Genomic DNA, 12802 nt, shown 5'->3' on the forward strand with positions numbered 1-12802 from the left:
ATAGCCTCTTCCTAAAGGTAGATATGGATTTGGCTGTAAAGGCATCTGCTGAAGCTGTGTGTGTGGTTCATTAGATCAGGTCAGCCCCTCTGCCCTTATTTGCCGGTGTTGTTGTGTTTAGAGAAATGGCCATAGAAATGTTGATGGATACAGAGTTAACTTGACTGACAATAAAAAGGAAAAAAGATCAATAATGTCTTAATTATCATGTGAATAATAAACATTTTGAGCAGCCTTTGAAGCCTGTGGAAAACAAACTGTTACGCAACTCTGACTTTCTGACTGCATCTCGCATTTGGTTTAATTTATTTCTGCAAATAGACGTGATATGTCAGCAGCAACAGCTGTGGTAGAAGCCCAGGTGGCTACCAAAGACATTGATCTCCCTTTTTGCTGCAGATTTTTTTTTCCAGCATACGGTGCCATTAGCTGTGAGTCACATTGGGAGCACGAGGGAGCTGACTCCTTGGAAATGGAAACCAAGGAGGACAGGGATTTTCTACCATCGCACTGTCCTTGACAAGTCACCACTATCTTGTCATTGCCTTCCTGATTAATGCTGATCCTCTGGAAATCTGCCTTTCCAGGTTGTGACAGTGCTGCCATTTTTGTAGTACAGCAAGGCAAGGAGAGGCAAGTGTGTATAGGAATTGTTAGTATTCCAGAGGCTCTCCAAATCAGCTGGAGACCTGAGAGGCTTGTTTAGTGGCACTCACTAGAAGAAGAGGCCTTTTCCGATCAAGTCTCTGCTGGGAGGAGTCACCCCTATTGTGAGTGATAGCGTCCATCCAACAACCCCACTGTGTTTTCAATGAGGCTTCAGTTACTTGTGGGAAAAACACAGGACAGGTGTTGGGTTTTTGTACTCCTTTTTTTATGATGCGTCTGAAGGGATGTGCTTTGCAGTCAATAGCTCCTCCTCGAGTTCCATTCCCAGCTCTATTACTTATTTTCTGTGTGGCTTTGGACACATGACTTCACCTCTCTGCATCAGTTTCACCCTTCTATAAATGATATTAGCCATGCTCTATCTACGTCCCATGCGGGCTGTGTGAAGCTAAATCAGTGAGGACCAACTTTACACAATGGCCTTTCATTATTATTTTCAGAGCTGGTGGGAGTCACTGGCTTTTTTTTAGAGTTCTAGGTGCTCAGGATCTCTGAAAATCAGGCCCTAGATGTCTAAGGGTAGGCACTCAAAGGTAACAACCACTTTTAGATACGTGACCCGTAACATCTATAGAGTGCTTTGGACTTGGAGAGTGCTATATGTGCTAAACATTGCTTAGGATGCCTGTATTGCACTGCTTTACAACATATGTAACAAAGCCAGGTAACACCACATGTGTAACACCAGCAGACCCCGGCTGTCAGCAGGCAGGATTGGACGTGGGACCTCTGGAGCTAAATACATAAGCCTCTACTGCATGAGCTAAAAGCCATATAGCTATTAGCTAAAGCTGTAGAGCAGACTCATTAACTCTCTCTAAGTGATCTCGGTGCTACTAGAGGGGACAGGACCCCACACCCAGAAGGTGTGTGGGTTACACTTGTTACTCCTTTTGTGCTGTATCTTGATACAATACCTCTTTGCATTGTATACCATGTGGCAGTTGTATCTTGTCTCTGACTGCCATTAAGCCATATACACTAAAATATCATGCTTGCAGTTTTGTATCTGTTATTTCTTTAGGAGTAGGTGTCCCCTGTAGCATTCCACATGTTGATTCAAGTATCGTCCTATAGAGGACTTGGCTGCCCAAGCTAACCTATCCTCATCTAAAAACACATATAGCTGTACCAGCCAGTCTCAAACGGTATGTAGTGAAGCATAGTCTTTTAAGCTGTAGTTTCTGTTCTCCTGTGGCTTTACAAACCAGCATCTAAAACTCCACCTGGAGACTAACAGCCAGCCAGAGCAGATCCTGATCATTGGTGTCATATCCTTCTAACACAATGCTCTGCCAAATAAGCACGCCTATGCATTTCTACAGCAGTATCAGTCTCCGAATAGCTTTCAGGTGCAGCCCCAGGTACAGCACATTCCAATGGTCTAATCCTGAGATAACAAAAGCATGGATAACAGTGTCAAGGCCAAAAGGAAATGTAATAACTTCCTAGCCAGATACATGGCAGGTCCATCTCTTTTTTTTGGAGCATGCATTCTGAAAGCTTCCTGGAAATGTTACCTTGAGCTAGCTGGACTGAATGAGAAGCCATATAACATTCTTTACTATCCAGTACACTGGACAGATATTCCCTGCCTTGGTGCTCCACCTGAATCAGAATATTTCCTCCAATTGTCTGGCTTAGGACGACCCAGTGCTGTTTTTGCCCAGCTGTATGAAGTTCAGTACAGACTCTTACAAAATGCTGTGGGTCTATTGGAGATTGGTATAGATGCCATAATGGAGGAAGTGGGGGGACAAAGGAAATAAAAGAGCAGCTAAATGCATAGGGCCAAGTCCACCCCTGGTGCAACTCCAATTCAATCCATGCAGCCTATGCTTTGCAAGTCTATTCACAGCAGAAGGAAACCTGTGGTGAACAGAATTAGAGCAGATGGCATTAGAAATCCAGAGGAACTGCCCCATCACTGCACCATGACACAGACCACAAGCAGATGGGAGTCACCCAAGGATATTACAGGAGTGAGGGGGTGGAACTTTCAGACTCAAACTCACGGATATTGAAGTTGTCATAGAGCAAAGGCAGAGAACAAAGAGCATTTAGGGAGGCTGATGTAAAGCTAGTTTTTAAAAAAGAGCAGCAGGTGTGATGCTAGTAACTGCAGATTAGTTGATTTGATCTCTGTTCCAAGTAATATAGTTAAATCAATCATTAGGGATAACATGGTAGGGTGGTTTAGATGGAAATGAATTGCCAGGCAGACATCAGCTTTGGTTTATAGAAGGCTAAATTTTGTCAGCTAAATCTGATTGACTTTTGTGAAAGGCTGATGAAATAGGTAAAGGAAAAGCAGACATCATCATTTGATAAAGCGTTTGATAAAATGTCACATAGAAATCTTGTAGATAAAGCTAAGAAGACAGGCATTGATAATCTGGATTACAAATCGGTCATTGGGAAGGCCGCAGAGGGCAGTTGCATATGGAAGGAAAGGAGTGGGGTTTTGCATTGCTGGGGGTTGGGATCCATTCCAGTTTATACATAAGGCATTTGGAAGGCAGGACAAGCTGTAGATGGTACAAACTACCAAGGATGTCAGGGATCGTCAAGGGGATGTAAACAGAGCAGCATACTGGAGAGCAACAGCCTTGATATTACATTTTGGTGGGGTGATAGTGAGTGTCAAGGTTCCTTCCCCACTCTGAACTCTAGGGTACAGATGTGGGGACCTGCATGAAAGCCTCCTAAGCTTACTTTTACCAGCTTAGGTTAAAACTTCCCCAAGGTACAAATTAATTTTACTCTTTACCCTTGGAATTTCCACTGCCACCACCAGACTTTAACTGGGAAAACGTAGTTTGGACACGTCTTTCCCCCCCCAAATCCTCCCAACCCTTGCACCCCACTTCCTGGGGAAGGTTTGGTAAAAATCCTCACCAATTTGCATAGGTGACCACAGACCCAAACCCTTGGATCTGAGAACAATGAAAAAGCATTCAGTTTTCTTACAAGAAGACTTTGAATAGAAGTAAAGGAATCACCTCTGTAAAATCAGGATGGTAGATACCTCACAGGGTAATTAGATTCAAAACATAGAGAATCCCTCTAGGCAAAACCTTAAGTTACAAAAAAGACACACAGACAAGAATAGTCATTCTATTCAGCACAGCTCTTTTCTCAGCCATTTAAAGAAATCATAATCTAACACATACCTAGCTAGATTACTTACTAAAAGTTCTAAGACTCCATTCCTGTTCTGACCCTGGCAAAAGCAGCATACAGACAGACCCAGATCCTTTGTTTCTCTCCCTCCTCCCAGCTTTTAAAAGTATCTTGTCTCCTCATTGGTCATTTTGGTCAGGTGCCAGCGAGGTTACCTTTAGCTTCTTAACCCTTTACAGGTGAGAGGATTTTTCCTCTGGCCAGGAGGGATTTTAAAGGGGTTTACCCTTCCCTTTATATTTATGACAGTGAGTGACGAAGGATTACATGGCAATGGGGAGCCAGCTGGTTGTCTCCAGGCATTTGAAAGTTTGGGTTTTTACTAGGTGTGGCATTTCTGTAAAGGAAGTACTGTACTGTTTGAGAGTGTTAGCCAGACTCCCTTCAATACACTTGTGATGGGTTCGGTCACAGAGACCCCCTTGGGACTGTCACCTGATGTGCTGAAATTACCTCTGAGCCAGTTTTCCCTGCCATCTTGGGACTCCTGAACCTTGCCTTGTTGAGCCAGACATGCTAGCCAGCTGCAAACACAGACCCAGGTCTGGTCCACGCCCCCAAAGCTGCAGATTTTAACCAAAAACTGCTCAGCAGGTCACCTATCTCCAGCACCCAGACACCCTGTTCCCAATGGAATCCAAACCCCAAATAAATCCATGTTACTCTGTCTAAAGCTTATACAGGGTAAACTCATAAATTGTCTGCCCTCTATAACACTGATAGAGAGATATGCACAGCTGTTTGCTCCCCCAGGTATTGGTCACTAACTCTGGGTTAATTAATGAACAAAAGTGATTTTATTAAATATAAAAAGTAGGATTTAAGTGGTTCCAAGTAATAATGGACAGAACAAAGTTTGTTACCAAGCAAAATAAAACAAAACATACAAGTAAAAAGAAAAGGAGGACTTGTGACACCTTAGAGACTAACCAATTTATTTGAGCATGAGCTTTCGTGAGCTATAGCTCACTGTAGCTCACGAAAGCTCATGCTCAAATAAATTGGTTAGTCTCTAAGGTGCCACAAGTCCTCCTTTTCTTTTTGCGAATACAGACTAACACGGCTGTTACTCTAAAACATACAAGTGTAAGCCTATTACATTAAGAAACTGAATACAGGTAAATCTCACCCTTAGAGATGTTCCAGTAAGCTTATTTCACATACTAGACTTCTTCCTATCTGGGCCCAGTCCTTTCCCCTGGTACAGTTCTTGTTAGTTCCAGATCAGGTGGTAACTAGGGTATTTGTCATGACTGGCAGCCCCCTTTGTTCTGTTCCACCCCCTTATATATCTTTGACCTAAGGCATGAATCCTTTGTTTCAATCTGGGTTCCCACCCCTTGTTCTAAATGGAAAAGCACCAGGTTAAAGATGGTTTCCAGTTCAGGTGACATGATCACACGTCACTGTAAGACCTCCTTCTTCATTACTCAGGAGCTGGAGGACAGGTCCACAGGCAGGCTGGCAGCTAAACAAACCCATTTGCAGGTTGTTGATTCTGAAGCAGCCTTAATGGCTTCCACTTAACATGTTTACATCGACAATCAAGTTTATGTCTTATTCCCCTAATGCCAGACCTAGAACTCCTACCTGTGAACAAATGGGATGACCACACTCAGTAGATCATAATCATTGTAATGATACCTTACAAGAGACCTTTTGCATGAAGCATATTCCAGTTACATCATATTCACACTTATAAGCATATTTCCATAAACATATGGAGTGCAACGTCACAACACTTTCAACCTTCACTCTTAAGCAAATATTTTCTTTGGGAGTGTCAGGTGATAAGTTCACTTTCTCCCATGTCCACCCCCTCCCTTTTCTACATATTTCTCTCCTGTGTCTGCTTTTCCATCACTGCAGGCCAAAACAAAAATCACTGCAGTTGGCCGGGGTACCTGGAAATGAATGCAATACCGGGAGATTCCCAGCAAATTGAGCCATGTGGCCCCACCGTCTTCCTTCACCTTTCCTCCTAGCCAGGTCCAGTCTATGTTCAGAAAATCCAGCAGGCTCTCTGTCCACTCAGCCTCTGGAACTCACCCTATCTCCCCACCATTCAGATAGTTGGTGTTGTTACCCAGGGCTTTCAGAACCCAAAGCAGTGGTAACTTAACTGTTTTTCTCCAGGCGGTATGAGAAATAAATCAACGGGGGCACAGCTCATCCATCTAAAAAATGATTGGCACAAGCAAAGTCTGAAAAGATTCTGAGGGATCAGTGGCCAGGCTTCAGGGGGGGCCCTCCTTCCATCTGACTGCTGGGGAACGTAGATGTCAAATCCTTGCCCAAAGGAAAGCTTCCTCGGACTACTTCAAAGCACACTTTCTAACTAAACTTTTTATAATTTTTCTCCAAAGCACATGATTCATAATAGCCTCTAATAGGCTAACAATTTTCCTAGCAACTGCCAATAACAATTCATTATTTTCCTTATCAGCAAAGCATTTCTCGTCATAACAACAATAAAACTTACATATTAGAGACACCTAAAACCAAGGTCATTGTCCAAACAATCCTTCTATTTTCATGGAACTTTCACTTCTTGTCCCAACTTCCCATTCTGATAACAAAACTGCAAACATGCAGTTATTTGGCCTTGCCTCTGAGGCCTAAGATTTTCCTAGCTATGTAATGTGTGGTTTTCAGCTGGCAGTGGCTTAACATATAAAATTGCTGACTGTAGTACTGTCAAATTCTGGGGTACGCTAAAGAATGTCAAATTCTGGAGTAACAGTTTACCATCTGTTTCTAGAGCAAGGAGGGAATCTGGTTTAATGGGGCTACAGGCCAGGACCCCTGGGTTCCATTGGCTCCCTGTGTGACCCTTTGGGAAGTCACCGAGGGGAAGTCACAATCATATTTTAAAGGTATTGCCCCTTTTTGATCAACTGCTAGTCAAGGTTTGGGGCCCTGGGAATATTCCAGCTGGGAGCATAAATTGATGGAGTCTGGTATGCTATTTGATGCAATGTTGTTTATTTACAACGAATGTACAAAGTTATGTGTCTCTGAACTCAGAAGCCACTGAATAAAAGGAGCAGATTTGTTAGCTTACAGCCCTCAAGTCTCTTTAGCAAACATGAGACCCAAAAGTTCTCTCTTGCTTTCTCCAGAGTCACATTTGCTTTCTTGCCTCTTTCTCTCTCTGTGTGTTCTTGTCCTCAGTTTTTGTGTAATCTCTCTTCTCTCACACACATACTCCTACCCAAAACAATGCTCAGTCAAAAGCTCCTGGGCAAGTTCATACAGCTCTGTTGTCTTTGGGGGTGGCTTACGCTTACAGTTGTGTTAATTGAAGGGTGAATTCACATCTATCAACCTCAATGGGGTTTTAACTCAACCCATAACAAGGTTTAGCCCAGGTCATAACAACATTTAGGTGTCTAACTTCCTGAATGGGATGTCGATGCCTAAGGGCTTGTCTACACTGGCAATTTACAGCGCTGCAACTCTCTCGCTCAGAGGGGTGAGTGAAAAAACACCCCTGAGCGCAGCAAGTGTCAGCACTGTAAAGGGCAGTGTAGTCAGGGCCCCAGCGCTGAGAGCCGCGCCCCTCGTGGAGGTGGGTTTTTTAGAGCGCAGGGGAGCTCTCTCCCAGCGCTCTGCCATGACTACACAAGCCACGTTAAAGCACGGCTGCAACGGCGCTTTAGCGCTGCCCGTGTAGACTAGCCCTGAGTATCTTTAAAAATCTGGCCCTTCGTTTTTCTGTGCCTCAAGAGCCCCAGCAAATGGGGGTTCTGAGGATAAATCCAGGAAAGATTGGGAGGTGCTCATATACTAGGGTAATGGGGCCAAAGAAGTACCATAGGATAGACAGAGAGATTCCCAGCTCTGACGCTGACGTGCTGTTTGATCGTGGGCAAGAACCGCTCTGTGTCTCAGTTTCCCTATAGCGGAAAACAGGAAGAAAACCATATTTTCCTCACAGCAGGATTGTGAAGCGACATTTGTTAGAATTTGTGAAGTGCTCTGAAAAGCTCTGATGGAAGCAGCTGTTTTTTAATGTAGCCCTTTTTCCTAGTTCCTCCTTTCAACAAAATGCAGTGTGTCTTTATTCACAGCCAGCAGCGTTAGTGTCCAGGTTGTGCTAAAGATTCAAGTGCCCAGAGTATGAATCTCACATGGCACCATAGCTTACCTCTCCTTACCTTGATTGCCTTAATTTAGGTGGTAAATAACCGTTCACAATCCACAGGCCAGTCACTTTAAATCCAAATCTGTTACCAGTGGAGAAGAACTGCTATTTGTTTTGGGGGGCACTAATGACAAGACTAAATTGGTGTGGCCTGAGAGCACCTGCTGACTCTGGCCTATTTACCACGTCTATCCCTGGCTCCTGACCCAGCCTCCCAAACCTAGATCTATGTGTCCTGTTGCGTCTGTCTCCCTATCAGTCCCATTACTGAGCTCGGAAACAGCAGGGTAAGAGCGCAGTGTCAGTCATAACTGTGTCACAGCTGTGCTGGCCTTGGATTTCATCAAATCCCAAAGTCAGCCAAACCCACTCAGCTAGAAAACCACACTGTTGTTAGCAAGGGCACCTGTATGTTTAAATTCTCTCTCTCTTCTGTATGCGTTTGTTTTTGCTTATGAGTTTCATTGCGCTTTCTTCCATGACACCTGTCAGCCTTTGAGTAATGAGCAAGCCAGCTTGAGGAGAGTGGGTTTTAGGGCCAAGATGTCTGAACAGACCATTGAGCTCGACTGGCTCGCAATCCACACTAAAGCAACAGTAAAAGGCACTTTGTTGTGCAGTCAGTCCGAGAGCCTGAGCCTGCACCATTATAGTTACAGGGAGATTTTCCATTGCTTTGAATGGAAGCAGGATCGAGCCCTAAATGTCCCAAGCCTGATTTGGATTTCACCTAAGTGTAAATAACCCCAGTGAAATCAATGCAAGAGTGATCATAACTGGACAATATCCTTTATGATGATGGAATGATCAGATTTTGATGAGCTCTGGGAAGCATTCCATTGGAATTTTTGCATTTACTGCTGTGTAGGTCTAAGGAACTGAGTTTCCTTGACACAGCTCCTTTTCTGATGTTTTTAAAGCCTGCTGTGCTGTGGTGAACATATCGCCACCTTCAATCCCCTGAACGGGGGGGGGGGGGGGTGTGAGAGAAATACCTGCCCTGAAGCAAGTTGACATGGCTGATAGGTGAGGCTGAGAGCTGGGACTCACAAAGGAGTAGTGTTTGGGCTATGGCAGAGGCCCTGGGTTCAGGGAGGAAAGCACACTGCCTGGACCCTGGCCTGAGAGGACTTTTGCTCCTGGGCTGAATAGCACAGATGTTAACAGACACAGAATTTAGCTTGCTTTGGACTCACTGGGCTGACGTTATGGTGATGATTCCTGGTGATTGGGGGGATTTTGCTGCAAGTTAACCCTTCCAGCCATCTAGAGGAAATCTTGTTTGACATCTCCAATTGTGTTGTAACTGGCTTTGTGAAGCCTGAAGTCTGCTGAACCCTGACAACCCCACTGAGAAGGCCCTAGGCCCTGACATAACTGTCCATAATCCTTGGCACACATAGACCCACACTGACACGCACCATCACCAGTTTTCTGTCTTGAACGGGAGGCCCTACAAATGCTAATGAAGAAAATACCATGGATTCCTCAGGGTAACAGTTTTCAGTTGTCATTCGCTTTCCTCTTTCCAGTGGCAACATCGGTGTTCCAGTTGTAAGCCTACAGGCATCCTGTTTTCCTCTGCTTTACATCCCCATCTTTTCTAATACCTCCGTCATAATCACCGTCCTTCTAGCCAGAGGTTAAGGTGATTTTCTTATCTTACTGTGATGGCTGGTGTGAGGGAGTTTTACACTCCAGCTTGCCATGAACTAAGTGTTCATGTAGACAAGCACTCTTTGCCTTTGAGGGACAGAATTGGTGGGCTCTGCAGCTCTCTGCTCTGAGGATCACGACAACCAGGATGGAGAATCAGACCTTACTGCTTAGCCACTGAGTCAGCCCTGACATAGTCCTGTTAAAGAGAAATGTACAAAGTCAGAGAACTGTTAAGATGTACATTAAACCTCATACAGTAGATAGTGTGGCAAACAAAATTAGCTGCATACTGCATGTGTCCATACACCTGCTCTGGGAATAGACTGCCAGGATGTGAAGTGATAGAGTTAGTTATATTTAACTGGAGGAATAGTAGAACAAAGAGCACTGAATAATTATTACAGACTTGTTTTAAGTAAGCCAGGGAAAACTATCATTTGTGTTTCAGTTTACCTCTTCTTCTGCTAGATTAAAGCCTCAGACAACTTGGGCTGGGTTTTGTTTTGTTTAGAGCCATTGGGACAGATTTGACTTTTAGTTAAACTTGTGTAAATCCATGATAACTCCTCGGAAGTTGTTGAATCAGGGTGAGATCAAAATTGGGCCCAATGGCTCTATAATGAAATGAGATGCTTTATGGTTTGCAAGTAGTATGCAGTATTGTTGTAGCCGTGTCGGTCCCAGGATATTAGAGACAAGTAGGGTGATCAGATATCCCAATTTTATAGGGACATGCCCGATTTTTGGGTCTGTTTCTTATATAGGCTCCTATTACCCCCCCACCCCTTCCCGATTTTTCACATTTGCTGTCTGGTCATCCTGAAGACAAGGTGGGCGAGGTAATATCTTTTATTGGACAAAGTTCTGTTGGTGAAAGAGACAAGCTTTCGAGCTTACTCAGAGCTCTTTTATTCATAACTTTGCTAGACACTAAAAATCATGGACTGAATAGAGACACTGTCTATTACAACAATCTGTAACCCCAACCAACTGCTCCCCCCCACTTTCTTTCATGTTAACAGGTCACTTTACCTTGAATGGTTCCTTGAAACATGTATTAACTACTTATGCTAAACAATTTGTTCCACCTTGTTTTTAGCTGTGACACTCTGATTAAGTTTCCCAAACCTGAAGATGAACTTTGTGTAAGCTTGAAAGCTTGTCTCTCACCGATAGAAGTTGGTCCAATAAAATATATTACCTCACCCACTTTGTCTCTCTATGGTTTACAAGGTCAGTCTCTTAAATTTCTCTAGTATGCTTAATCAGGTAGTAGTATCGGGATATAATATTCATGCTATCCTTGTTATTTGTTGGTAGAAACCTATAACATGAAGTGCTCTTAATAAGGAAGTTATATTTACAGTATGTTTTTTAGTAAATCCAAATGGCTTCATGCCTTCAGTTTTTCCTTTTTTTTTTCTTTTTAAACTTGTGTATCTGTAGTTGAAACTGCGCTATTCTTTTTTGTTTTAGGAGGGAGATGTTTGGCCAAATTCTACAGCTGAAATTAATGTGATCTTTAAGCCCCGAGAAGCCAAAGTCTATCATAGGACCATCTACTGTGACATCTCAGGTACAGCATTTCCAAAGGCACAATAAGCATAACATACTAGTGTGGTTGGTTTTCATGTCATGGGATTGCCAACATTAGCTCTGGTGTGAGGCTTTCCGGTGGTGCTAAGCTACTCCAGAGGCAAGCTTCAGGATGCAATGTCTGGAAGTCACTAACTACACTGAGCTCATCTAGGTCGAAGTAAGGTCTGTCATTGTGTTATATGGACCACATAATATAGTAGCTTTCACTCTCAAATTTTCAGACAGTTACAAACTTGGCCTGTGGCTCCCAATCATTGCCTGGACTATGGCTCATATGGCATGACTGCATGGATGGCAGGGCCCCATCCTAAAGTCTTGCCACGCAGCCAAGCAGCAGCCCCTCTCCCTGAGCAGTCTTGCAGAGCTTTATGGAATGGATTGGCATGTGGCAGTACTATCAGGACCAAGTCCTGTAATCCTAATGCTTCTCTCCATACATGTGGGTGGAGAGGAGGAAAAGTGAGTCTAGATGCATCCAGCCCCCCGGGGACCGAGTGCAATGCTTTCCAGGCCCAGTGCAGTGGTGGCTACTAAGGATTTGCAGCTGAGAGCTGCCTAAGTCCTGCTCCCTTTGTGACTGTATGCACATCTCAGCTGACACTGGCATGGAAGCGTCTTCTGATAGAAGTGACTGATTCACTGTCCCTGCCTAATGACAGGTTTCAGAGTAGCAGCCGTGTTAGTCTGTATCCGTAAAAAGAAAAGGAGGACTTGTGGCACCTGAGAGACTAATAAATTTATTAGAGCATAAGCTTTCGTGAGTACTCCTTTTCTTTTTGTCCCTGCCTGTTACCCCTTGTGGAGACAGCCATTAAACTCTGCTGTCTAAAACCAGCACGAAACATTCCTGGAACTGGGCAGTTCCTCTGGGGCTTGATGTCTGTCCTGCTCAGCTTGCTGTAGGGCACTCCTCTTGAGCTGGGGGCTGTGGAGGTGGAACACTGTGGGTTTCCTGGTGGAGTATTTCCCTGCCTGTGGGTTTCTGAGATGGAGGGGAACATCAGGCCCTTGATCTGTTGGCAGCCAAACTCCCGTTGAGCTGCTGGATAGTACAATCTATGGTCTGTGCACAGTCATTTGTTGACTTCCATAAGGCTTTAAGCTAAAGGATACAGATGTCATGCAAGTACTTTTTATTTACATAGTAATTGCATAGGATTTACTTGGCAAACATCACCTCCAGTAATTAAAGAGGGCTTCTGTTAACAAACTGTCTTCCCAGCTGCCAGCTGCAAGGGTTGGTCTTCACTTCTCAGCCCTACTGAAGGAAAGATTTGTTTGAAAAGCCCTTGCCCAGGAACCCATGTTTAACATTCTGCTCCTTAGCCTGGACTTCTAGGTCTACCACCAGTGGAGTATTACTCAGCTTTCTACTGGAGTCCCCCAGTATGCTGCAAAGGGAAGAGGCTTTTTCCTTGCTGACATCTGGAACAAAATATAGCACTAAGGGAAGAGCCTTAATAAATGGGCAGATTGCAGAGGGAAAGGAGAAAGAAGGAAAGCTGCTGCATGATGCAAGATATTTACAGGCGAGGGAAATCCACC

At 44.1% G+C, this 12802-nt stretch overlaps 1 protein-coding gene across 1 annotated transcript in view; it reads left to right on the forward strand.

Moving 5' to 3' along the window:
• The window catches only part of HYDIN (HYDIN axonemal central pair apparatus protein), a 387143-nt gene that overhangs the window by 95935 nt on the left and 278406 nt on the right, over positions 1-12802 (forward strand). The window contains exon 9 of the mRNA XM_077831048.1: positions 11135-11234. Within this exon, the coding sequence (XP_077687174.1) occupies positions 11135-11234 (100 nt within the window). The remainder of the gene's footprint in view (positions 1-11134; positions 11235-12802) is intronic.

Source organism: Eretmochelys imbricata, chromosome 12, assembly GCF_965152235.1.
Source record: "Eretmochelys imbricata isolate rEreImb1 chromosome 12, rEreImb1.hap1, whole genome shotgun sequence".
In the NCBI taxonomy this organism is placed as follows: Eukaryota; Metazoa; Chordata; order Testudines; family Cheloniidae; genus Eretmochelys; species Eretmochelys imbricata.